This window comes from Oryzias latipes, chromosome 10 (assembly GCF_053564925.1).
Source record: "Oryzias latipes strain Hd-rR chromosome 10, Olatipes_Hd-rR_3.1".
Taxonomy (NCBI): domain Eukaryota; kingdom Metazoa; phylum Chordata; class Actinopteri; order Beloniformes; family Adrianichthyidae; genus Oryzias; species Oryzias latipes.
In genome coordinates this window covers 14,544,393-14,571,999 of record NC_136246.1, presented here as the reverse complement: position 1 = coordinate 14,571,999, position 27,607 = coordinate 14,544,393, and the positions used below count along the sequence as shown (strand labels likewise).

Here is a 27,607-nt window from a genome sequence, read left to right as displayed (position 1 = left end):
TGTAACTTAATGCATTATCATAAACTGTAAAGATAAAAACACACACACACACACAAAAAAAACCAATGGCACAATGAACTGAGTTTGGTCAGAAAAGGTGATCATGCTCACTCCAAAAGTTTTAGCATGTGTTTATAATTAGGGCTTGAGCAAAGGAGACATTCCCATCAGGTCGTGAGGGCAGCAGATAAGTCTCCTGATGGACAATTGCTGGAAGCTGCTTGCTGAGCGGGTGGATCTGAAGTGATTTATTTTAAAGGCTGATGGTCAAAACACACTTTGGAGCACTAACTGGTCCTACATACACAGCAAGCATTCTTCCTTTTGGCCTGAATGAACCCAAACTTCTTATTTTAAAAAAGGGCATTGAGTTAAATGAGTGTCACAGTTTTCTTTTTAAATCAAAACCTTGTAGTAAATCAAAATAATAAAACTGAAATAATGCCATAATTGTAGTACAGCCCCAAATTGTAATCTAAAGAAATTCTTACCTGATAAATAAAAAATTGCGATTTTCAAGATGGGTGTGAAAGGATGTAAATTATAAAAACTGGGGTTGTAGGAAAAATCGATCTGTCAATATGTTGCGACATTTCATTTGATGATACTTTTATTGATTTAAAATCATGCCAAGATAATATTTATTTAATTTTTTATGAGCATCATTCAACGTCTAACTTTTTTCTCCACTCAAACCCCCGACCTCTAGTTGGCAGCATAGCACACTGATCCTCTCAGAGTAGCTCTACACCGCACCGAAACAACAAGATCTCGCGAGAATCAGCTTGTGTTAACCCTTGTGCTATCCTCTGACCCCACCCTTACATTGACGTGTTCTCCTTAACATGACAAAGGTGGATAAAGGTGGAGAGGATTTCATGTAATCCATGGACACCAGTGAAGATCACAAATCGTTGAAGAAAAAAGGTTCAGTGCACTGTCCAGTGGGTCTAGATGACCCAACTCCCAATGTTAAAGTGCCTAGGATAGCTCAAGGGTTACATGTTAAATGTTCAGTCAGCCTTGCAGTCTCTGTTGTTATGAGACATGTACTACTTAATTTTTGCTTGGGATGGGTTCCGAACCGGAACTAACATGTGCCATGTTGCTGCCGGTATCATGTAAAAACATGGTTTGTGGTGATTTGTGGTGGGCTCTAGATGAAAACGAGTGACACTTGATATGTATCGCGATACATATCGTATTGTGAGACACGTATCGTGATATGCATCGTATCGCCATACTCTTCCCAATACACACCCCTACTAAAAAGCATGCATGCAAAAATATTAACATTAGTAAGTATTTCACATTTGCATGAAACACATTCTAAATATAAGATGTATAATATTAGAGGGTCTAAAAAAATGGTTGAACACTATATGCCTTTTATATTGATCACCATTAAAAACCATGAATATTCTTTTAAACTTCTGATAATTTTATGAAACCCTGTCACAATGGTGTAAAAATATTGATGGTTGTGTTTTGAGTCCTGACATGACAATATATGCCTTAAATTTAATTTACTTTTTATTTATTTATCCCACAATGGGGAAATTGAATTGGAAATAAAGTCCCACTCCGAACATCTTTTGATCTATTGTAAAAGCGTTCCCAGGGGTCTTTCAAGTATGATTATGCTGTTTTTAGCCAAAACAAAAAAACTGTTGTTTTCAAAAACATAGTTTCAGTAAAACGGCAGCTCATCAGAAATTTGCCTCTGATTTGTGGGCGGGACTGTTGGCACAGAGCAAGGCCCCCACTTCCTATCGCCCATCTGTTTACGTACCCTCCCGCTAGCATATAGCTCACACCCCCAACCTAACATTACCAGTGCAACAAAAATGGCACGGAATATTGGAGCTATCCAGCCGTACAGTTTTGATTCAGATACCAGCTCACACGCGGAAAAAAAAGACATTAATTTAAATTTTATTTATTCAGCATATTAACCACAGGGCACGCCCATTTATGTTCAAAGTTAGCATATTTATATAGTAAAACATACAATAAAACACATTCAAGTTCTTGTTACTTAAGAAGACAAAAAATGTATATTAGACACAAGAAAAGTCCACCAACATCACATATTTCATTGTATTTAAATTAAGGGATCTTTTTGTCTGCAAATAGATGCATCAGAATGGAGTGGAGCAGGGAGCTTGTTGCCCTCTGATTGTAACTAAGTGACAACTATGAGCTTTTTACAATTACACTTTTTTCGTTTGCTCCTGATTCACAATGATTAAAACAAAGAAATACTCAGAAATGCAGTTTTAAGTTTATTTTCTTTATGTATGTCTTACATCTTGAAAGAAATGCCACAAGAACATGTTAAAAACACCAAAAACAGGTATTTCATCAAAGTGAGTCTTTAAGGTTCTGCTTTTTTGTTTCCTTGTGGATTATTTCATGCTTTATGTTCAATGCTATGTTCTGTTTTTAACTAATTTCACAAAAATCCAGTTTTGTGTTTTAAAAACCCATGTCGGTTCACTTTTTCAGCTTCTATTTCATCACAAAGACGTCCTCCAGTTCTGCCAGGGGAACCCCAAGGTGCTCCCAGGCCAGCCGAGAGACACAGTCTTCAACTCGGTGGGACACGCTCTGAATACCTAGAGAGGCGCCCAGGAGGCAAATGAGTTAACTGAGCCATCTCAACTAGTTTCTCTCAGTGTGGAAGGGAAGTGACTCTACCCCAAGCTCCACACAAGTGACCAAACTCCTCACTTTATCTCCAAAGGAACATCAAGTAAGAAAACTATTTTTAGCTGCTAGTTTTCGAGACGTTTTGCCTTTCGGTCCTGACCTCTGTGTCACATCAGTTTTCAATAACATTCCTTTTCAGTTTTAGTTAATTGAACCTCAGTGTGTTTAAGACCATATTTCTATTTTCTTCCTGCAAGACTTTTTTGTCCTTTTTAAGGCATTAAAAGGTGGATCAGCCAGTGTGCTTCAGATTAAAGTCAAACAGATGGAGAACATTTCTCTTCAGGATTTGTTGGTAGACACTGGAAGCTGTGGTTCCACAGCAAGTCTTCCTGGTTCACCACTGTAACATGTTTGTTTTCTCACGTGCTGTGTTACTTTTACACCAAATGTTGTAGACAAATGTATTTTTTAGAAAAGATTGACTTTAATCTAATCAGTCCTTAGATTATTTACTCAAAGATAGCAGGGTCTTTTGACATCTCTTGAATAAGTTACTGCACTCTTGTGGTAATTTGTTCAACAGGCCACTCTGGAGATGGATCACAACTGTTCTTGTGTTTTCCTTGTTTGAGGAGATTTGCTCTCAATAAAGTGTCAAAGCTTCAGAAATGGCTTAATCATCAATGTTTTTGAGCAAGTGGTCCCAAAGACTGTTTTAATTTTTTCCTGAGTATCTCTGGATTGCAACACAACGGCAAACGTTTGAACCTTCAGTTCATGCTGGTCTTAAACATTATTTTCTTGATTATTTTTTTTGTGTATGGGTGTGTTTGTGTATGAGTTTTTGTCTTTGAGTGGAAAGAAAAAACTATCAAAATAAAAGCCCTTCCATGTTATTTCTTACATTGTATTTATTTTGTTATTTATTTACATTAAACGCTAATTTAAGAATACTTATATATAAAAAATTAATCATCTAGCCAGAATATAAGAAAGCAAATATTACCTACACTATGATGGCTACTTTTTTCTACCTTGTATATCTTACCTGATATTTGCTTTCTTGTAACATAGATTTTATTTATCAATTGAACTAGCACATAACATCAAAAAAGAAAAATAGTAATAATAACATATCCTTTTTTAAACCCTTTTAACATATAGCCTAGTAGTCAATAGGCCTAAATCAGGAGTCTGAATCTGAGGCTCCAAATCCAAATGTGGCTCTTTGTCCCTACATTATGGCTTTTTGGCTTTGAAAAAATTCTAATAATTTGCGTAAATAATGGTTTTGTCGTAGTCAGGATTATTTTGAGTTAATTACGTTTTGTCATTTATTTTTAGATTTTTAAAATGTCAGGTAACTGAGCATCATGACAGTAAAAGGTTTAATCTATTGTGTGTGGTTAAAGAGAAGAAACGCCTAGGAAGTGCATGGAGGAACATTTGTAGAAGTTTATATTTACATTATATAGATTTGTTTTGCCTGGTTTAATATTTGAGAGTAAAAGGAAAAAAAATGAAGGCCCACCAAAATCATAATAATAGAAAATGTTATATTGGATTTATCTTTCTATCTTTTTAAATTTAAGTAAATCTCCTGTAGCAAAGGATCCTATTTGACACAGGGTGTGTTTTATTTTGAAAGGATCTTGTCAAAAGTAAATAAAGTTACAATTAATAAATGCAGAAAAACATAACACTGTTATAGTTAAATTACTGTAAATATTTGAAAACTACATAAATAAATTCTATTTTCTAATTGATAAAGTGAGCTTTTGCGGCTCTAAATGGATTTTGGTCCGCATTTACAGTCAATGGTCACAGAAACTTGCCCAAAAGGCTCTTTTAATGTTAAAGTTTGTCCGCAGACAGGAAGTAGCATTAACTGACCTCACATAGTACGAACTCCGTGGCGTCAACGTCCGCCTCGTTTTCGCGGGCATTTTCGGGCGATTGTAAATTCTCCTTTGGTGAGACATCTCCTCCAGACAATCCCGCTTATGGAAGCTTTCGAAATGGAAGAATTTATTTCGACTGTGAAATGTGAGTATAAGTCGGTTCAACTACATTACACGGCTAATTACAGATACAAACCATAAATAATTGTAACTGCGTCATCAGCAGGGGTAGGGGGTAATCAATGAGTTATATCGCGATATAACTGGGGCTAACCTAGCTAAACCATCTGCTAGGCCATGTACTATTTTGTCAAGCTAGTTTAATGAAATGAATTAAGCACATAAATCCTACCTTAGCTTTAGCCTTTGTCCGAGTGAAAAAAATGTTTGCTTTATTTTTTAAACAAATTAATTATATTTTTTCTTTCTTTAAAACTACCTTAAAAAAACATGCAGACTGCCATAAATAATATTATATAAATGTTGGGTTTATTCAGAGAAAAATCTATACAGAAATCATGAGAGCAATTTTAAAGTTAACGAAGAGAATCTTGAAGCTGTTTTTATGACAGACAGACATGCTTGGTTTTATTTTTGTTGTGGAACAATGGCTGGCAAGACTTTTAGGGTATAAATAAAGTTTATTATTTTGAATTGGTTAACAAAATTATCATTTTACTCTTTAAAACGGGAGCATTATGCCTCAGGGGGCTGGAGGGTCTGTTTCTGTTACCCACACATTTATGCATATATATGTGTGTGTATATAATATATATATATATATATATATATATATATTATTTTTTTTTGCTCAATCCTGGATAAATACGATAAAGAACATTTGGCAGAAATCAATATTTTGGAAATTGTTAAGAAAAAAGGGCAAGTAATTTTTTTCACTGTCCAGCTTGATTTGAAAAAAACAAAAATAGAACAAACTAAAAACAAATGTCTCTAGTTATTAAAAAAAGTGTGATTTGAGGCTTTGCAGCAACAAAAATAACTTAGAAGTGTACATAACAGTTACCATTATGCTTTGACTGTGAACTTCACTCACAGAATTCTTTTTAACACCCACTTTTAAAAGTGTGGAGGGTGTAATTTGCATCAGCTTCATATACAACAACTTGCCGCCTCACAGATCTTAAAAGCATAAGAGAACAAGCATATGCCAGAACCCTTTTCTGCTATGGCAAACTAGAAGTTACTGTCAAGGGGAGCAGTTATTGGATGTGTCACATATATTTATTGAACATCTTTTACTCTTAGTGTGTCTATTCATTTCAAACGTTCTGCTTTTTCACAGGTCTCACAGAAAACTTACAGCAGAAAGATCTAACAGATTGCGATGAGGTTATAGAGAAGCTTTTCTCTGAAGTCTCAGGCTTAGATTCCTTTCTCAAAATACCAGATCCTCAGGTAATTTATCAATCGTTTTAGATTGTACTATTTTTAATATAGTCTATAGTCCTGGACAGATATGTACAGAAGAGGATTAGGGCCATGGAGAAAGAAAAAAAAAAAGGGCATAGAAAATTCTGACTTTAATCTCAGAATTCTGACTTTATATGTTCATGTGGAGCTAAACATTTTTTCCCCCTATCCCAACATATCTTGAACCTGCAACTTCGAAATTATTTTATAGCTTAACTACTTTTTAGTAGTTTTAGTAGTAAAACTGAATGCTTAAGTCTAATAATATAAGTTATTGGCATGTTTTTAGTGTCTTGTTTTACTGGTACAGATTCAGGAGTGTGCCGTCCAGTTGTGGAACTGGGCTGTTACCAAGAATGTGGGAAACGCCATAACTGCAATCCAAAAAGCTAAAGGTATTCTTCCAATTGCAGTCTGTATAGTTTTTAAATGTTTACCTTTCTTGATTTTCTAAAACACAAACCTAATTATGGGGATTACAGGCAAGGTTAATGCCTCATTTAATATTTTTTATCATCATCAGTTCGCCATGTTGCATGCAACCTGCTGTACTGCTTTGAGTCTGACAGTCCAACAGAGGGCGCCTTTCGAAAACAAATCTTGGTAAGTAATTCTGGAGGTTTTCCTTTTTATAGCCTGGCATTTCAGGAGGATAAGGCCTGTGTGTTGATATCTTATCCTTCCAGATGGCCAGCAAAGCAGGGAGAGCCTGGCTGAACTGCAAAAACTTTCAGATGGCAGATCACTTTCTGAGACTTGCCGTCAAGGTGAGAAAGAAACGTTGGATAAAATCTGGAAATGTTTTTAGCTGAAAGGAGAAGGATGGAATTATTTTATTCTTTTACAAATGATCCAACATGGTATATTCCTAGAGCTTGGAAACCCTTTACCGCCAGCTAACGTCCAGAGCCAATGACGAACCTGACATCTTGTCATCCAAGGCAGATGTGGAGAAGGACCTTCTTCGGATCCTGTCGTGCCAGGCTGAGTCGGTGAGCAGTGCTGCATGTGATGTTCAACACCTTAAATGTGAATATTTGTTCTTGTGATATTTTGCAGCTTGGGAGGTGCTGTTCTGACAGACTTGCAGTGTGAAGTGTAAGACAGTAAAATTGTGACTGAGAAACAATGAAGGGGGGGTTCTGAAATAGCTAATTGAGAGAAGTTCATTTCCCTTCATTTAATACACAATCTGATCTTTGTTACAGGCTATCGCTCAAGGGAACAACCAAGAAGCCATAGTGTTCATCGAGCGATGCAAAGACATACTGCTGCGGCTGCCAAATGAAGTAAAACACAGCTACCTTACTGTTCTCTTACATTCAAAGCACATGTTGTTGAAAGTGAGGGGGGTGTTAAGTGTGAGCTTTCATCACAGACGGCGTACCTCTCAGTTGTCTGTTACAACTTTGGAATCGAGGCATACAATCTGACAAAGTTTGAAGACAGTGCATTTTGGCTGAGGTAGTAGATTTATTAATGTGGTTTGATAAAAAGTAATAAAATAAAAAAATCCAGGGTAAAAATGCATCTCTTCCTCCTTGTTTGTTTTTGTAGCCAAAGCTATGACATTGGAAAAGCAAACATGAAATATGGTCCAGGATCAGAAGCTCTGGTAAGACCCCGTAAGACAGAATGAATAGAGTTAGCAGCAGGAATGCTAATCTTTGAGAACAAGTCATTAAAAAGAAAAAGAAAATATTTACAATGTCACTCATAAACAGGCCAAAGTTTTGCGGCTGCTCGCCACGTGTTATTTAGAGTGGGACTGTGAGAAGTTTCAGGAAAAGGCTCTAAATACTGTCAGCTTAGCAAACAAGGTGGGACGTGAGGCAATATTACGTCAAATATTTATTGTAAAAGGATGAAGAGTGATTATTCCTATGGTGGTGTTTGGCAGGAGTGTGTGACCCCGTTTGGACTTTACTTAAAGATCAGAATTCTCCTCAGATGCAGAGCCCCAGACAGCCCTGTCAGAGCAGGTCAGTCATAATCTGACTGCCGTCAGTGATGTGCTACAAAAATAAACACAAATAGAAATAGAATAGAAAGAAATAATGAGTCTGATATTGGTGGTCACAAAGCTTGTACCACTTAGATTGGATGCTTCCTAGTGTGTCATTTGAATCTTTGAGTGACAGACAGATAAGGTTGCATCACAAACCTGTGTTTTCAGGTCTTAATGAGATGCTGGAATCTAAAGTTTCTCTTGACATGTGTCTGAACACAGTGAGACTGCTCATGTCTGAAAACAGGTGAGGAAGTTAAAAACAAAACAGAAAACTGATTGCAGATTTAACTTTATTTGCTTGTTTGAAATAATAATGCATCCTAAACGGATGAGGACATTTATTCTGCACCTCTGAAAATGCATCTTTTGTGATTATTCTAGAGAAGTGCTGGCATTTGAGTATTTGAAAACTGTGTGTCAGCACTTCGAGTCATCTCCTAGTCTGGGAACTGCTCTTGTCTTGCACATTGAGCTGCTGCTGCAAAGAGGCAAGGTGCTGCTGAGCAGACAGAAGATAGAGGATGTCATTACCGGTACTTCACTTCTACCCTTAACGTTTCTTACAGCTTTTTTTAGAGTAGTAATCCATGAAATGTTTGTTTTTTTGATGATTTTCCTTTCTGATCAGGACACTATACCGGTAAACAGCTGGCACCAGAGGCACTCACAAGTCTGCACATCATACTGTGGGATCAGGCATCCAAACACTACGAGGTTCATCAGTAGCCTGGTTTTCCCTCTATCATTTTGACTGTTACTGACTTTAGAAGTCAATTTATTTAATCTTTTTGATTTTTACAGGATGACAATTATTCTGAAGCTCTCCAGTGGTATGACTACTCTCTTAGCTTCTTTAAGGCGGGTCAGATGGACCAGAACTTATCCAAACTGCAGAGGAACAGAGCATCTTGCTTTCTAAAACTGAAGCAGTTGGAAAAGGTGAGACTGTCTGGACAGAAGGAAAAATCTGTGATCAAACCTCTCTCCCGAAGACTCCAGTAGGTGTTGCTTGTCCAAATTCAAATGAACCTTTTCCCTCCATAGCTATTAGTGCAGGTGGCACCGTGGTGCAGTGGTTAGCGCTTTCGCCTCACAGCAATTAGGCCCTGGTTCAAATTCCAACTAGGACCTTTCTGTGTGGAGCTTGCATGCTTTCCCCATGCATGTATGGATTTTCTCCAGACCCTCCAGCTTCCTCCCTCAGGTTAATTGTGCATCACAACTGTGTGGCCCTGCAACAGAACAACAGGATGTACTCCGTCCTCATCCAACAGTAGCCAGGACAGGCTCCAGCATCACCATGACCTCAAAAGACATGAGGATAGATCGCAGGCCAGCAAAGACAAATAACCCAAAAAATAAATATGTATTTCTAAAAAATCCATCAGCCAATCAAAAACTAAGAAGTACGGGACTTGATTGACATGCAGAACGGCCAATCGGACATCCTACGAAATATACGTCACTGCACATGCGTGTTTAAATTAACTGAGCGCAAATTCTGTCTGCCTCATTACCCGCGGCACGTCAACTCCCCTGCAGAAGACCACTCCGGACAACTGGAGTGTTCATTGAAGCCCGGGCCACCCTGTGTCCTCCTGCTATCGGCTCCTCAGTTCCCGCCCGATAAATACGAGCTCAGTAAGGAAGCAGTGTTTTCCGTGGCACGCGCTTCGTACAGAGCCAGCAGCGCCTTTGCAATGCCATGCTCTCCGCATTACATAGTTTACAACAGAGAATGACGTACGATAGTCGCTGCTTTGTGTTTTTGTAATAAAACGCCTCATCTGTTAATACAAAAATTTTTCTGTGTAATCTTAGTGTGGTGTTTTTTATTATCAGTCCATAAACAACAATGTACAAATAAACATGTAACTAACAAACATGTACTAATAGTATATATAGATATAGATAGATCTTCAAGACATTTTTGACTCAAAAGTGGCTGACATGCCAAAAAAGTGAGCACCCTGCTGTAGATTTTGTGTAACCCTTGTGCTATCTTAGATGACCCCCCCCTTACTTTGACGTGTTCTCCCTACCATGACAAAGGTGGATAAAGGTGGAAAGATTTCATGTAATCCATGGACACCAGTGAAGATCACAAATCATTGAAGAAAAAAGGTTCAGAGCACTGTCTAGTGGGTCTAGATGACCCCACTCCCAATGTTAAAGTGCCTAGGATAGCACAAGGGTTACATTGAAGTCAAAAAAATGGCACACAAACCAAAGTGTAGATAAATTATCCTTTGTTTATTTGAAGCAAAGCACTGGAAGAATGTCATCTATATCCTCCAGTAGTGAACAAAGAAAACAAAAAGTTGTCCATTAGATCAAATCAAATTGAACAGTTTGACTTTCACACAGCTTAAATTATATTTGAGCACAAAATAAAACAGTGCCTAGGATAGCACAAGGGTTAAGCAAATAGTGTCATGCATTTTGTGGATTTGGAGATGGTTAACATTCTGAGCTCTCATTCTATTGAAAGGCATTATAGGACAAATATGGTCTGAAAGTCTGTTGAGCCTGTTGTCCATCTACAATCAGGATCACTTGACTGGTGTCAATGTCTTCATTGAAATTTGCTTTTTAGGCTAAAGAAGCAGCCAAAGAGGCAGAAAGAAGTGACCCTGACAGCATATTCACTCAATTCATTGTTTACAAGATAGCTGTGCAAGAGAGCAATGCAGAGAAAGGTACGCTCAGAACTGACTGATGCAATGCATGTCCTGCCGAGTTCTGGATTGATGCCAGCGTTGCAGTTTCACTGCTATTGCATTGTCAATGGGGTTTCTGTGTTTCTGTGTCTTCATCAGCTGCTGAAGCCTTGAGTGCGATGGCGTTGCTGTCCAAGAATCCAGTATTCAGTGAGGACAGACTGCTGGCATCCCAGACTGCAGCTTCTAACCTTCTCAGTTTGGCTGCTCAGATTGCTCTGGAGGTAGAACCCATCACCAAACATCGCTTTTAAAAATGAGCACATTTTCCACACTTGTAGTATTTTGATGATGATATGTTGCCTCATAAGTGCTACTTGCAGCTTGGTCACAGGGAAATTAACACAAATGCAAGTGTTGGCGAGTGGAAAGATGGTGAAACATCTTGTCTTTGTCACTTAGATCATGTTGCATTTCAAGGATAATCTCCTTTAAACCGTCAAAGGCTGAACAGAAACAGAACTGGATTGTTTTGTTTTCTTCTGCACACTTGTCAGAAAACATGGTTGCACATCTATCTGTTCTTCTGCTGCGTGCTTGTAAAGAACTTGTGTGTGGAAGAGAATGTTTGTTCCCTCTAGCAGAATGGACAGCAGGAAACTGCCATCAAAGCGCTGGAGGTTTTGTGTGAAAACTCCAAAGAGGAAGTTCAGGTTCTGATTGCTCTGAGGTTTGTGCCAACAGCAGTGCAACTTCTAAACATCATGTCACATATCATGAATATGTTGTTATTGACATATAAACTCAATGTAAACAAAGCACTTCTGTTCATGTTCTACATGAAATATATATGTATATATATACATATATTATTTTTACAGTGTTTCTTTGCAGTTCTTTGGAATTTATTTAAAGACTCACTACAGAGAAAATTGTGTTTGTGGTATTTTTAATACGTTTTAGTTGGATTTTGAAGGATATTTATAAAGAAAATGAAGCTTAAAATTGCACATCTGAGAATTTCTTAATTAAAATTGTTGTGAATCAGGAGCAGACAAAAAAAAAGCTGTTGGAAAAAGCCTGTAGGTGTGGCGTAAAGCTACAGTTGCCAGACGACACGCTCCCTGCATCCACTTTTAGACGACTAGATCCGAGTATGTATTTGTCTGAGCTGGAATCTGACTCCAAACTTTACAGCTGGATAACTCCAATATTGCTCGCCATTTTTGTTGCACAAGTGTATGGAGTGATATCCCTGCCACCACATTGCACACAACATTTTTCTAAGTTGCACATGAAAATATTAAATATTTGCTTTTCAATTATTTTTATTTTGCTTTCACTTTTATTTTTTTTGCTTTCAAAAACTTTTTTTTCGCGTTTTTTTTCTCTTTTTTTTGCACAACGCATGGGAAAAAATGCGTTGTGTGTCATCTCACTTTTTTCCTATCTTTGATTTTGCTGAGTTAAGTTTCTGTTTAGCGTTGACAAAGCTGCCATCAAACAGCTGCTGATTGGTCCAGATTCTAACCAATTAAATCGCAGTATTTAACTTTTTTTTTTAACTGAACAATTGCAACATACAGAACAAAAAAATGCAACAATCATGTACATATAAATTCAAATTAAAATTCAACTTTATTTATATAGCGCTTTTCATGCTTCATAGCATCTCAAAGTGCTTCCCAAAGAAAGAATAAAACAAATAAGATAATTAATAATAAGATAAATAATAAACAAAGTAAAAAGAATGTAATAATAAAAAAAAAATGCAAATAATAATAAAATAAATGAATTAATAAAAACACACAAAAACCCAACACATACACATCCCTCCTTTAAAATAAAAACAAATAAAATTAGCTATATATAATGTACATTACAATTCTGAATACAGAATATACGTGTTATATCTTTAGGAAGATTCTAATTATTAGCAACAATCACAAAAAGGAATAAAAAATAAAAATAAATAAAGAAAATAGAAATAAACATAGAAAAAAAAGAGAAAATGCGAGAGTAAACTTATGTCATTATTCCAAAACGGTATTTATCAAACATTGTGTCTGCTGCCGAGGCTCAGAAACCGAAGCAGCTCTTTTTATCCTCGATTTTGTCTCTTTGGATGACGTTTTCATTTTTTATCATTTTAACAATAATTCATACCTTATTTCTTTTTTTAGCATTGATTAATTTTAATTAAGTCAGATTTGTGAATTTACAGCTGAAGATCTCCTGAAAGTTAAAGTTTATCTGTTGACATTACATCAACAGGTGTGTGTGTGATCTGTGAATCCTGCAGAGCAAGTTATTAGTAAAAAGTGTGATTGTCTTTAAGATCTGTTTGTTAAAACAGAACAATAAAAGATTTTAAACACATATAATTTCAAGCTGCACAAGTGTTTGGGATCAGATAAACAGCAGTAAAGAGCAAAATAATGATGGCTCACCACAGTAGACTCAATGTATTTAGCACCATGAGCACTTTCAAATTTTGAATTAATTTTCACAGTGTCTTATTTTCTAGAACTCGTGAGCATTTGTCCAAAGTATAAAAAAAAATACTTGTGAAAAAATGCTATTTTCTCTTCATATTTCAACATTTATTAATTAAAATAAAACAATAGTTCAGATACAAATCTTTAAAAAAAGTGTTACTTCCTGCTGGATGTAGTTGGAGCTCGGACATTTTGTTTCTGCTGTGGAAATTTTAAACACTGACATAAATAAATACAAAACTCTCTTTTATTTTATCTGCTTTGCTGCTCCTTCTGGGTTTAACTATGAGAGAAACGGGCCAGAATGGTTGAAAACGGCAGAATCCTGTTACACCCACACAAAGTCCATCCATGCCCGCCTGCCTCCAATGAGACAGAGACACCTGATTGGTTAGAATCTGGACCAATCAGCGGCTGTTTGATGGCAGCTTTGTCACACTGAAACTTAACTCAGCAAAATCATAGATAATAAAAATGTGAGATGACACAACGCATGCAAACACTTTTTGGGCTGTGGCTGTTATATAACGCTAAGTTGCGCTCAGACTGGTCAGCAAAATCAAAGACACGGAAAAAGCGAGAATTGACACAATGCATGGGAAAATGTGTGTTTTGCAAACGCAAAAAGAGTTTTTGAAAGCAAAAAACAAAGTTTTTGAATGCCAAAAAAAATTGAAAGCAAAAATAAAAATTAAAAGCAAAATAATTTTTTTTTTAAAGCAAATATTTCATATTTTCTTTCATTTGCAACTTAGAAAGTTTTGTGTGCAACATGGTGGCAGAAATATCACTCCATACAAGTGTAGATACAAAAACTGTTCGGCCTGCAATAACTATTCAGGGGCCTGACACTAATGATGACGTCAGACTACGGTAACCCCACTTGGACAACTACGTAGCGTCCAGATCAGCTCGGGCTGTATATATTTTCATTTCACTTTGCCTTTTGTAACCCACAGTGCTAGGTTGGGGTTGTAAGGGGATGTAAGCTAACAGGTGAATATGTAAACAGGTGGATGATGGGAAGTCAGGGCAAGCTTACTTCACGCCAGCAGCTCCGCCCACAACTCAGAGCTGAATTTCTAATGAACTCCTGCTGCCCTGCAGTAACTGTCACAAGATGGCACAAGTTTTGTGACTTCTTGTAATAAAAAGACCACTGGGACAACAGATCAAAGATGATGAGAGTGGGTCTTTAAACATGGAAATCTATGAGGGGCCGTATAAGACATTATTTATTCTGAACCATTCACATTCATACATTCTTGCTCTCACAGTCATATATACTCTCTTTCGCATACATATATTCTCTTACGCATCCATATATTCTCTCTCTCACATTCATACATTCTTGCTCTCACAGTCATATATACTCTCTTTCGCATACATATATTCTCACTTGCACATCCATATATTCTCTCTCTCGCATGCATATATATTACTTTACACATACATACATTCTCACTCTCATTGTCACTCTTAAAAAAGAATGTATGTATGTGAAAGACAAGTATATATGTATGTGTGAGGAAGAGTTTATATGTGTGTGTGAGAGAGGAGTATGCATGAAACGGAAGTGACTTTGCATGAAAAGGAAGGCACTTTGCATGAAACGGAAGGCAGATGATTTCTCGTGCTCTGATTGGACGAGAGGCCGCCACCTCCCATTTTGAACAGACGCTAACATGAACCAATAAGAAGGCCATCGGAACCTTAAGAAATATTTTATCTTCACCTCAAGTGGTCACAAATCTGTCTGCATCTCTAGAGACACAAAGGAATGTCTCAAATACCAATAATGGTAATAGAAGTGCCACCGAAACAGAAAATCCGTATCCACCTTATTCCTAGCCCCCATGAGCCTTTGCGTGAATTATGGGCGACACTTCCTGTAGACGCCGGAACACGCATTTACATTAAAACAAATTCCTCTTGTTTTCGATCCATAACTACATATAAATGTGGGAAAACCAGCTGTCATTTCTTAAAAAAGGCAACGGCGAGGTGGAGATGAAATATTTGTTAAGGTTCCGATGGCTGCAGGACCCCCGTGGCTACTTCTTGCCGGTTCGTTCTTTTTTTAAATAAACTTTATTAACAATATCTTGCACATACAAAATACCAAACACAAAACTCCACTGTGTGCAATATACAATCTTCACGTTCGCCATGAGAATGAACAAAAAAAACATAATGATAACCATGTAAAACAGGTTATGCAAAAAGAAAACAAAAATAATAAGGCAAAGGAATCTGTTAAAGTTTCAGGAGAGACCATGTTTCAACTGTTCTGACAGCTTTTTTGTTAGTGGAAGATTTAATACTGTTCACATACAAAACCATTTCTTTCTGAAAAACATAAAACACGGTTTTTTTGTTGGCATATTTACATTTGTGTATAAAGTATTTAGCCATAATTATAAGTAAATTAACTACATATATTTTTTCTGCATTAAGTCTTCCTTGTGTAAAATATCCAAAAATAATATGCTCGTAAAATAATCTATAATCTTCACATAGATGAGTTCTTATCAAATGTATCACATCTTTCCAAAATAGTTGAGTGAAATAGCAAAACCAAATAAGATGAGGCACAGTTTCTGGTGAGGAATGACAGAATGAACAGTTTATGTCCAGATCTTTTTTAAACTTAGTAAAGAAATGTTTCACTGGATAAAATTTGTGAAGAATTTTGAAAGAAATTTCTCTGATTTTATTGGTGATGAAATACTTTTGTGGCAGGGTCCAAACCTTTTCCCACTGAATTCTACATCCAAAGCTGTTCCAGTATGAGATAACATACGGTTTTGTGGCAATCTCATTTTGAAACAGAGAACGGATACTTTGATTATTACTGCTAGCTGAAAAACATACCTTTCCACACCACAAGTCTGTTAATTTGGGATTTCTTGCTGGTTCATGTTAGCGTCTGCACTGTAATCCCTAGCGAGTTGACTGAATTTAAAAATTATTGTGTAACAGATTACGCAACAGTTAAGTTATATTATTAAAACTTTTAAGTTAACATTTATTAAAATTCATATTGTCAGTTGGCTTACATTTGTATTATTTCATATAAAAAATATTAAGATTCCTCAACTTATAAAAGAGAGATTTACTTAAAGTTTTTAATATTTTCCAACTAAAAAACGCTTTAACTAACTATATTTTTATATTACTCAACTCATAAAATATGTAAAATTCACTCAAATGCTTTATAAATTCTTTAACTCATTAAATGTATAGCATTGAAAATATTTAAAATTCTTCAGCTTAAAATGTATTCTAAACAGAGATATTGATACTGCCCCACTACATTTTAAAGGCTAACATTGATAAAAACCAACAAACGTGAAGGCCACACAATAGTGATTGCTTAATACACTTTTTTTAATTGCTCTTTAAAAAAAAGCACAAATATCAAGAGGATGAAGAAACAATCAGTGCAATAAAACTGCATTATAAGAGTGCCACACAACATATTGACAAAAAGAGTTGGTTTTGTATTGTACGACAGAAAAAGCAAATGATCACAACAAAACACATTAGTTACATAACACTTAAACCAACAAATAGTCCATTCTGGAAGACTCACTCAACGAAACATTCTTCAGCGTCAATAAATGTCCTTTCAGTGGTTTGCTGTCCTCAAGGCTCAAGACAGCATTCTGAATAAATATGAAGGCAAGTTCAAGTTTTTTGGGGTGCTGTAGGTCCAGAGCATAGATGTCCCCGAAGAGTTAGAAGAGATTAGTCAGCCAGATGTGTGGGACCACTGACGGCAGCATCAGGAGCGTCACCACGACAACTGAGAAGATACCCACAGAAGTGTCTGTGAGGTCTGGTATTCTGGAAAATACAAAACAAAAAACACAGATGAGTTCAGACCCTCAAAGATATTCATCACACTAATGTCCAAAACTGACATTCCTGCCATCTGTCAATGGGAATCTTTTCATGCTAACATTCTGTTAGCTTTTAATCAACTGGCTATGATGTTTTAAGGACCAACTCCAATTAAAATTGTGTTTTTAAAAAGTTCTTTAGCATTTTTCTGAAGGAGGACATTTATAAAATAATTTAAGACTAAAGCTTCATTTTTCTTTATTCAAATAATGATGGATCAGGAGCAGAAAAGGTAAACGAAAAGGTTCCCACTCCTTCCAATCAGGAGTCCCCGATGTTCGCCTTTCATCTTCCGTCTCATTTTTAAAACCATTTAAAAATATCACTCAGTTTACAAACTGAAACAATTGCCCTATTTATTATGTCACTCAATAAAATCTCAATCAATATTAAAGGATTACAGAAAAACATTGACAGGGAGTCGTGTGCACTTACAGTATAGGTCTTGAAGAAGTTGGAGGCATCTTCATGCAGATAAACAGGAAGTGCAAGGAGGACAAGTGCCCGTCTCATGTTCATGTCACGCTGGTCCTAAAAGAATAAAAAGAAATATCCATTACCTTTGAAGCAAATGAAGGGCAAACACTTCCAATATTTATTTAAGGAACTTTAAGAAATAATAAAATGATACCTTTTCTAGATGTCTATTTCTAGTAAGAGGACAATACAGTGTTTATGTCATGATCCACTTCAGGTCAAAGACCCAAAGTCATTTTTAAGGCAAGTTACACCTTGGCTTCTTACAGCTGTTTACAAATGATTTGTTATCCGTTTTTGAATTATGCACATTAAAAATTCACCTGGAGGTCATAAATCCTAACCAAGCTGGCCAGTTCCTGTCTGTTTTGGTGGACTTAGTCTCAGAAAAGGGCAGCTTTAAGTTACACAAACATGTAAAAACTGCACAATTTCCTCTGACTGCATCTACTCTACATAAATCCATTTCAGATCTTGACAGATGAGTTTTCATGGTTTCAAATGATGGAATGGTGCTAATGCAACATCATTTTATTATTGTAATATACTGTCATAAAGACATGACAATATTCCAAAGTGTCTCCACATACATGGCAGTGGAAACACTTTGGAATATTGGCTATGTAGTACTGCAGTATTATATGTAGTACTGCATAGTGCCAAAGTAACAGAACACAACTTGCACCTCCATTCCATTGTGCCACCTTCAGCCTGCAATCTAAATATGTTTAGTTAAATTGTAAATAATTTCAGCTCTATTTAGACCTTTGGCTAGTTAAAATGTGCATAAATGTTTCCATGCTGCCGTATAAATCTAATAATGGTAATAGTTCAGGATGAATGTATTAAATAAGTATAAAGCTCACCCACTGACACCTCTTTCCTGGTGAAATGGTGACTTTCTGGTGAACTTTCTGAAGTTCAGTATCTGAAAAAGTCCAAAAGAGATTTTTCAATGTTAAAAAATGTTCCAATTATATTCTGATCAAAAAACATTTATTGCACTACACAACCTATTGCATTTTTTTTTTTTTTTTTTAAATAGCTCTAGACAAATAACTGAGACAAGTTACCTGGCTGGCCTTGGCGTCTACCTGGAGGTGAAACACTGAACACTCTGTAGTTCGGTACCTGAACACAACACGAGCACGTTGATTAATTTATTTTTACAAAAACCTTTTTTATAATGGAGATCAGTGATTTATAAAAGCTTAAAACTGCATTCAAAACCCGATGCTTCCATGTAGCAACCAGGCTTAAAACTGTTGGCGGTAGCTCCTCCCACACAACCGTTAGAGGCTTTGAGTGACATTTTTGGACAAATGTCCAGCAGCAAACTTTAGCCACAGACAGAGGCCTCCAACGCGAATTTCACACGCGGATCACGTTTAGTGTGATTGCAGCATAACAGATCATTTCTACCTCTGAAAAAAAAACAAAAAACTCATCACTGTCGTAACTTACGGGCAGAAATGCATTTTGGGTTTGGCTCGCCATAGTCTGCTATGACAAACTAATCATGTATACATTGCCACATTAAGCTCTAAAACAATCATAACACACATATGTTTAAACAACAGTAAATCACATTTACGGTAGTATAAGAGCATTTTTAAAGCATTCATTCAAAATAAACCATGAAAGATACCTACCAAATTAAATCAGGGCTGAAGACAAGACGGCACCATCAGCGATGAGGCGGATGGAAAAAAAAACCCGAGGTTGGGGCGTCTTGAAGCGGGACGAAATTGCAACGCTTTGCAGAAAAATAAAATGCTCGACTTTCAATTTCAAACGTCGCATACTCGCATTCGGCAAATCCAACATGGCCACCTGAGATAACGTAGAGAAAACGAAAGACCCTCCCACCAGTACGTGATGACGTTATGACGCTACTTCAGGGATCTTAAAATTTTTGAGTGCTAGATACAAATAAGCTTTAAAATATTTAGCACTGTTAAGTTAAATTTGAAAAAATCTTGATAGAGCTTAATACTTTATAGTTGAATCAACTACAAAATGACATTTACGTTGTGTAACCTTAATAGTTATGAGTCAGTACAAGTGATAGGGTTTAGAGTGTGTTCAAAATGGGAGGTGGCGGCCTCTCGTCCAATCAGAGCACGAGAAATCATCTGCCTTCCGTTTCATTCAAAGTGCCTTCCTTTTCATACAAAGTGCCTTCCTTTTCATGCAAAGTCACTTCCGTTTCATGCATACTCCTCTCTCACACACACATATAAACTCTTCCTCACACGTACATATATACTTGTCTTTCACATACATACATTCTTTTTTAAGAGTGACAATGAGAGTGAGAATGTATGTATGTGTAAAGTAATATATATGCATGCGAGAGAGAGAATATATGGATGTGCAAGTGATGAATATATGTATGCGAAAGAGAGTATATATGACTGTGAGAGCAAGAATGTATGAATGTGAGAGAGAGAATATATGGATGCGTAAGAGAATATATGTATGCGAAAGAGAGTATATATGACTGTGAGAGCAAGAATGTATGAATGTGAATGGTTCAGAATAAATAATGTCTTATACGGCCCCTCATAGAAATGACTTTAGTACAAACAAGTTTTTTTCTGAAAAGTAAAAATAAATAAACAAAGGAAGCAACGTTTGTGCAAATAAACTTATGAAAGTGACCATGATTAGTAGAGAAGCAGTGGACCTGTTACCCTATTTACCTCCATGATCTACTTACCTAGATGTTTTCTTTCCCCAGCAGAAGTGTGTCTGTGTGTAAAGCAGTTAGTAGGTGACAGAAATGAGGTCAACACCACCTTCATTCATGTTTTCTCTACAGATGTTTGGTTCGGCTTGTGCTCTCTACTAACCAAAACTCAACTAACGACTCCAGGTGAAGCAAAAGGAAAATCTTTAGGTTTTGGTGTTTCTTTGTTTTTTTATTTGATTTTTAAATTTAATGTGTTTAATCCTAACAGTCATCTGGATGTGCTGCTGTCATACTTAAAAATGGGTAAGTGCCATTACTGCTGATGTGTTTTGATGCATGTTTTGAGCTGTAAATCAAAACCCTCATTTTTTAGTATTATTGTGTTATTTCACTGCAGCTCTGCAGGCAGTTTCACACCCGTCTAGCTTGACTGTGGAACAGCGCACAGATCAAGCTAACTGGTTTAGAAAGATTGGTACTTTTTTTCTTACTACCTAAATGTAAATTTGAATGAACCCTGTGCAACCACTGCTCTCCTTTGTTTTGTTGTAGCTTGGAACTTGGCCTTACAATGTGAAAGCAAACTGGACCGAATGAAAGACTTCTATACTCTCTCCTACCAGGCAAGTTAGAAGTTGACTTTGAAATGCAAACTTTCCATTGTACAACAGTAAATATCTTTATCAACCACTTTCCCCCTTTTATTTTCCAAACAGCCTGGGCTCATGTCTGATATGAAAGCAGAGTTTCTAATGATCAAAGAGATCTGTTTTTGTCTTTTACATTACATTATTAGTCTTTTTTTTACTTTTGTCAGTCAAAAGTAGAATGAAGATGTAATTTACCTTTAGAGGGCCTATACCACACAAAATCAACTTTTTGAGCTTTTAAGTGTCTTATAATGTTCATTCCTCACAAAAAGAAAATCATTTCTGAGTATTCCTCTAAAAACTTGCTCTCTGAGCACCAGCCCCTCCCAATCCCCAAAAACAGGCGGGTTCTCACATTGTGTCGTAGACCAGTGAGAACATCCCCTTCCAGTCTGTCAACCCCGCCCCCCAGGCTAACACAAACACCATCTTTCTCCAGGGAGCTAGCGGTGTTTAACAAATGGGCGGTATTCACAAGGAGAGAAAGCGGGTGCCTTAAGAGATCGAGCCGTCTTACTTCTGGGTAGTAAAAGAACTCAGGAAAAAAACTAATATTTTCATGAGGTAATATATTATCAAATACATGGGTATTTTTTACTATAAAGGGCTTAAGAACAGCACGGTATTTAAGAATTTGGATTGCTGCCCTGAAAACTGAGAACAGCAGTAACACCGGACGTTAGGACACATTGTCACCCACCTGGGATGCTCTTCTCTGGGGACCTCTGCCTCACAGAGGAGGGTCTGGCTGGCCACGCCCACAATAAATAGCTGATAATGGCACATCGTGGTGGTCCCAAGACCTTCTGAAAAAGACACCAAAAAAATGAAATAAGGTTATATTGCTCTGGTAGAATAAAATTATTGCTGAAGTGATATGTCCTGTTTTCTGATATTGGGCTTTTGAAAACAGTTTGATTTTTGACTTCTGACATACCTGAGAATCCTAAACAGTACTGGATAAAAGCAGTTCTGGCGAAGTGTAGGAGCTTGTAACAGTTGTGAAAGTTTCAAACATTGTGTGCATCAGGTTGTGGACATTTTTTCTAAGAAAGATGTCAATAAACAGCAAGCATGTCCATAATTATATCATTTATGGAAAATACTTCAATATGTGTACAATTGATTCCTTTTAGCCTGAATGAAGGCACATTACAGAATACTAGTAACCTAAACTCCTGAATTTATTTGGAAATTTTGAATTCTTTGTGTTTTTTTTAGCAGTTATGGTATGCGGCTGTTTGCCTCTGATCCCGTTGAAGTCTTTTGCCCTCCTTGTTGAATTACCTTCCCTTTAAAGCAGCAGGCATTTGCATAAATTATTGATGCTCTTTAGCTCTCCCAGCTGTGCCCCCCTGACCGCACCTTGCTCGTGGCCCAGAGGACTTGCCTGCTAATGGCTGCTGATGCCTCTTTGGAGCTCTACAGGAAGTCTCCCCACTCTGCACAGGTGCGCCACCCACCTTCCATTTCCTACATTTATCACATTCACTAGCCACACGGATGGAAATTTACCGAGACCGGTGGAGAGAAGAGAAGAGAAGAGAAGAGAGGTGACTAACAACATTGGTGCAGGCGTAGGTGTTTAATTTTAAAACCCCCTGCCTTTGAAGACAAACTCAACACTAGGTGGCGACCGTGCATCCAGAATGTTGATGTGTGGATGTCTGCTTCACAGACAGAGGAGCTCACCCAGACTTTGGAGTCCATTCAGACCTGCTGGGAGGTTTGGAAAACCCTGAAAGCATCAGGTACATGAAGAAGTTACAGTATCGGGAATTAAACAGCGTAAATAAAGTAAAGCAGCTGTTTTAGTGTTCTTGCAGGAAGCTCTCCAAAGGATCCAACCGAGACTATGCTGCTGCTGTATGAGTTTGAAGCTCGTGCTAAACTGAACGACCCAAAGGTTGAGACCATACTGGAGTCTGTCCTGGAGCTTGAAACTGTTGAAACCAAAGTTTTGGAGTCCATGGCAGGTAAACTTAAACTATTTAATTATCTAAAATTGCAACATAAACATCATTGTACTGCTTGCTAATATTCCCTCAATGAACTGTTGTTTTTTTTTAACCCAAATGAAGCGCTGGCGATGGAGCCCCCAGCCCACTACCCTCTGCTGTGTAAGAAGGCCCTGAGGGCCTCTCTGTCGCTGCATAAGAAGCAACCACAAGCTGACCTGGCTCACTGCAGGCATCTTTACACCACATCAAGACACGGCTTCATCACTTCACGTCTGTTTGTTACTGGGATCAAACGGTGTCTGATTTTGATTTCCATCACAGCAAATGTGTCCACACCCTGATCAAGCTGTCCCTCCCACGCGGGGTGTCAGAGGTGGGACCCCAAGTGCTGCATGAGGTGTGGGACTACTTCCAGGAGGCCTTGTCCATCATCGCAGCCGCAGTGAGTCAGCACCAGTCACAAGCCGACATCCCTCGACTCCCTCCTGCAGATCTGCACCCTGCTATATAATTAACCCGCTCTCCTCCACACCCGCCTGTTCTAGAAGCATCCTTTTTTATCAATGGGTTTTTCAGCTGCACTTCAATTAGCAGATGCTTCATTCACCACCCCTTCCTGCCAATTTGAATGTTAACGCGTTGCACAAATCATCACACATCCAGTGAGCTGCAGCTCTGAAAGAGGCCGGGAATTATTGAGACATCCTGCTGCATTAGAAACAGCACATATTTCCTCTTCCAGAGTGGCTTCGTACTTGAAAGCTATTCAAGTCTTTGGATCAAAGTGTCAAGGTTAAAGTATGAAACGACTTAAATTAGATCCTTGTTGTATGTTCTATGTCATTGGTAAAGGTAAACATGCAAATGAGTTGGATTGGAGGAGGGTTTTTTTTTCTTGGTTCTTGTTAGTTAAGAACGCTACAAACCACTTTTCCAAACGAGTTGTCCAGGTGGCTTCCATCTAACAGCCTTTTGAAACATCTTCCTGCTCTTTTCTGCAGCCGGATGACTTTGCTGAGATGGAGACTGTATGGCTGCTCACTCATGCCTGGAACACAGGGATACTGCTGTATAATTTGACTCAATACGCAGAAGCTGAGAAGTGGTTTGGTCTTGCAATGAAATTCGTCCAGTATCTGGGATCCCTGCAAGAGAGCTACGCTAAACAGGTGAAGAATCAGGGGAAACAGTAACAGTTCACTACATATTTATTTACAGTAGTTGAAAATAAAAATCAAATTTCTTCTGCGTTCATGTTGATAATGAAGCATATGCTACCAAAACTCATTTTACGACCAAAAAGATATTTCAAATGTTTTGTAGTTTGGTTCTAGATCAACAAAAGAGGGGTTTGTTTTATGTCCCCAGATGTCTGGTCGCTACAGTGAAGTCCTGGACAGACTGGACACAGCAAAGAGAAGCTGTTACTGAAGCAAAGACCAGCAGGTCAGCTGTTCTGTCCGTCCTCTGCTCTCAGCTTGTTGCAGTTCAACTGTTGCAGTGAACGGATCAGATGTTTTAGTCGGTGGTGGTTCGACTGTTGTCTATATGGTTCATTTGCCCTCTTATTAATTGATGTAAAAATGCAAACAAATTCCTTTAGAAAGAGAGTTCTCGTCAAATCCAAAGACCTTCTGAAGAAAAATAAAACACATCAGAATGATAACTGAGTCACATATTTTATTTCCAAACAAATAAAACTCTTTTCAAGTCCTGAAATAAACTTCAAACAAAATCTGCAGGACTGTGTGGACCCTCATGACTAGGACAGGGAAGACCATGAGGCCGAGTGTCCTGATAGGCTGTACCACCTGCAGTGACAGGAAGGAGACTACTGTACAATCAAAGGGTTCATGTTAGCAAGCACTTACTGCACAGGTGTGCTAGAACGTAACCGAATCATCACCCAAAAAGTACAAACAAGATCTTTGATCCTACCCCACCCAAAAAAAAACAAAAAAAGTGTATATGTAGTAATTTCTCTCAGCGGAACAACGACCCTCTTCAGTTACACACACACACACTCACACACATACACACAGAGGCATTCAGGTTCCATCTTGTTCGCACGACTTGAATGGAAATAGTAAAATGAGATCAAGTTCTTTGGGTTTGACATGGCTGACTGAGGTATGAGTACCACAAACATGTTAACAGTCAGCTGGATTTGAACACCAGAGGACCAACTCTAATCTTCTAATGATTGATTCTCCCTCCTGGTTTCCGTGATGCTTTGTAGGTTTCTGCCTTCACTTTATTTTACAATAGATATATCATTTTAAATCTATACATCCAGACATGTTCCACGAGATATCACATGTAGACAGGCCCTACGTCAGGGAACAGGATTCCCTTCTGACTAGTTAAGTTTTCCAATAGCCATTTGAAGAGAAAAACATTTACAGCACATTTGTATGGAAATTATATGTCAATAGTAGCTCAATCTTTACTTACCTGACATTTGTTGTCTATAAAACATGTTAGTCCCAGTTTGATTCACACATGCATGAAGCACAGGTGAGGAGGATCTGCTGGGGGCTTATTTACATTGTACAGCTACCACACCCTTTGAAACAGTCTGCAAACAGTTTATAAATGGCTCTGTTCCCTTCAGTTATTCCCTGATCTCTGGTTTTGACACAGGTAATGACAGCTGGTTTAGCAGTGGTGCCTGGCTGGTGGGCACACCTGTTTAGAAAAATGCCTGCAAGCACAGGTTCTTTGTAAGTGGGGAGGAGCAGGGGACCCACGGGTCTGGGTCAACACTTCTTGCTGGGTCTGGCTTTCTGTGGAACAGGGGGAGGGGGGGATTAAAGAATGCCTTTGCATTCTTCACGAAGCTGACGACAAAAGCAAGAATGTTCACAGGATCTGGCGCCGCAGAAGTCCTCCTCCAGATGTGCCCACTTCTGTCAGGGCCAGTGGAGCTTCTGTTTGGGCGGTGACTCAAAGATTACCAACCTGATGAACAAGTTCACGGCCTCACGAGAGAGGAGACGACTGTTTGTACTGTCCGCTTTGGGAGAGGAGCAAAACATTTCACTGACAGGACTCCAAGGGCTTATTTGTTCTGATTTGGCAGCTATGAACTCTTCGTCATCACTCTACCGTGGCCATTCAGTCACAGGAGAAATGGTATCTGTACATTAGGATTCCTGAGCTGCTCCAGCTCACCACGACACTCCAGAGCTCAGCGCGCCGCCCCGTCCGTCACCTCCCAGCGACAGCATCATTAGGAATTTACAGATACACAAAGCCTCAAGTTTTACTCAAACACAGCTTTAGTGTTTTTATGGTAGGGGCACAATTCAAAACAGGTTATAACTATTTGACTTTAAGAACATCCAATACAATTGTTGTCTTGTTCTACCCGTTTTAAGATTGCCACAACAGCGGCAGATAGGACAGTACCATGTCACCAATCTTAAGTGAATCCTCTGGAAAGGCAGAGAGTGTAGGAGGGTGGTCTGCTGCTAAACAGGAGTTAGACGCCTTTGGCTGTCTAAATTTAATCCAGATTTAGAAATTACAGAGGATAAAGATTGAAAACAGGGAAGAGGAAAGGTGCCCACAGGGGTGAGACTCGCTTTAATCTATTGCACTCGACATCAGGCCTCCCTACAGCTGCAGGACTCAAAATAACGCAGAGAAAAATGCTCCTCTCCCATCTCATCAGCCGTTTGCAGCTTTCCTCACAGACAACAGGTAGTCACAAAACAGAATTTGTATTTGATGTAAGGCAGTTTGGTGTTTTGCAGAGAGCCCAGATACACGTCTCTACCTCCATCCTTCACAGAGCAGCTAAAAACCACAAGCAAAAAAAAAAAAAAAAACAAAAAAAAAAAAAAACAGAAATAAAAACCTCACAGCCCCCCAGATTGACAATTCTAGTGAAGTGTAAAATGTGTACTCTTAATATGCGGTAAAATCTCAGTAGAATTTTCTCATTTATTTTATGATTTTTTATAATATAAATGTAGAGATTCACAACACATTTCTTCCACTTGATCTGCCTTTCAGTGTCTTTATCTGCTGCGGCACAGACAACTGGCAGACAAACAGCAAGCCGGTTTGCGAATCACCAGTTTCTTCAGGCTTCTCTCCGCTCAGTATAAACAAGAGACAACAGTACCATCAGCAGGGCTCCATTTCATCCAGTCTGTTTAGAAAAGCGCAACAGAAAGAAAGCCAAACCTCCAGTCGGTCTTCAGCCCGTCTTTGAATACGACTCCAACATTTACAGTGTTCAAACTTGGTGTGATTTGTCTTTCTTCCCCGCCACCTCTTCTAAAATCCCCGTTCCGCTCATGTCCAGACTTCTGTGCATCATACAGATCTCCAGGCAGCCCCAGCTTACGACAGGATTTGTTCTTTTTTTCCCTTTTTGTTTTCTTTGACAGATTCCTTTGGAATGGCGTTTCTAGTCTTGTATGGATTTTGTTGAGAACTCATGCAGGGGTGTGCACAGTCACAGTAATGGTGATAAGACTTCTTTTTCATTTAGAGAGTAACATAATGATGACACTAAAACTTGATATGAAACATATCTGCAAAAAGGAGGCGAGGAGGGGGCTATGTGGGCGTGTGGTCGGGGTCTGTTGGGGGAGGAAGAGGGGGAGCTCTGCACTAACGCAGAGACAACGGCAGGGAACTCAGAGCTTCTCTGAGGAGGGGATCCAGATGTAGGGTCCAGACTGCTCCTCGATGATGAGCTTGATTTTGTTGTAGATCTCCTCTAGCGAGTCACCCTGGACAATAG

General features: G+C 38.2%; 2 protein-coding genes and 1 long non-coding RNA gene across 34 annotated transcripts in view; 1 reads left to right on the top strand and 2 right to left on the bottom strand.

The window, feature by feature from the left end:
* Positions 1-4,522: 4,522 nt before the first annotated feature.
* Positions 4,523-24,514, top strand: tex11 (testis expressed 11). 6 transcript variants are annotated; one of them, XM_011479977.4, is made up of 29 exons: positions 4,536-4,701; positions 5,863-5,975; positions 6,301-6,385; positions 6,514-6,593; positions 6,677-6,757; positions 6,863-6,982; positions 7,199-7,279; positions 7,369-7,454; positions 7,548-7,605; positions 7,715-7,810; positions 7,891-7,972; positions 8,167-8,245; positions 8,383-8,534; positions 8,630-8,715; positions 8,803-8,940; positions 10,598-10,700; positions 10,821-10,945; positions 11,303-11,391; positions 20,367-20,420; positions 20,506-20,540; positions 20,635-20,712; positions 20,790-20,860; positions 22,224-22,337; positions 22,566-22,638; positions 22,714-22,863; positions 22,969-23,077; positions 23,170-23,290; positions 23,850-24,017; positions 24,217-24,514. In XM_011479977.4, exons 1-29 carry the CDS (start codon positions 4,659-4,661, stop codon positions 24,277-24,279), a joined length of 2,733 nt encoding a protein of 910 aa, XP_011478279.2. In that variant the 5' UTR covers positions 4,536-4,658; the 3' UTR covers positions 24,280-24,514. The 6 variants fall into 6 exon arrangements, 5 of the variants coding, with proteins under 5 accessions (XP_023814829.1, XP_011478279.2, XP_020562119.1 ...); XM_020706460.3 differs by having other exon boundaries at positions 20,611-20,712; XM_078954026.1 differs by having other exon boundaries at positions 4,542-4,701; positions 11,306-11,391.
* On the bottom strand, positions 16,882-19,329 carry LOC144994862 (uncharacterized). Its single transcript, XR_013658530.1, has 5 exons — positions 19,195-19,329; positions 18,616-18,673; positions 18,409-18,470; positions 17,501-17,596; positions 16,882-17,008 (listed from the first exon to the last, which is right to left on the bottom strand). It is a non-coding gene; the product is annotated as an uncharacterized LOC144994862 (long non-coding RNA).
* Positions 24,509-27,607, bottom strand: part of dlg3 (discs, large homolog 3 (Drosophila)) — an 87,692-nt gene continuing 84,593 nt past the window's right edge. For all 27 annotated transcript variants that reach the window (XM_078954029.1, XM_078954032.1, XM_078954039.1 and 24 more), the window contains one exon: positions 24,509-27,607. In XM_078954029.1, coding sequence (XP_078810155.1) covers positions 27,501-27,607 — 107 coding nt within the window. In that variant the 3' untranslated portion in view covers positions 24,509-27,500.

What these genes read in the sequence shown, in the direction of transcription:
- tex11 (XM_020706460.3), top strand. Translation starts at nt 4,659, where the DNA reads ATGGAAGCTTTCGAAATGGAAGAATTTATTTCGACTGTGAAAT. An exon ending in TGTCGTGCCAGGCTGAGTCG is followed by an intron (nt 6,983 to 7,198) that starts GTGAGCAGTGCT and finishes TCTTTGTTACAG; the next exon opens with GCTATCGCTCAAGGGAACAA. An exon ending in GCTGTCATACTTAAAAATGG is followed by an intron (nt 20,541 to 20,610) that starts GTAAGTGCCATT and finishes CTCATTTTTTAG; the next exon opens with TATTATTGTGTTATTTCACT.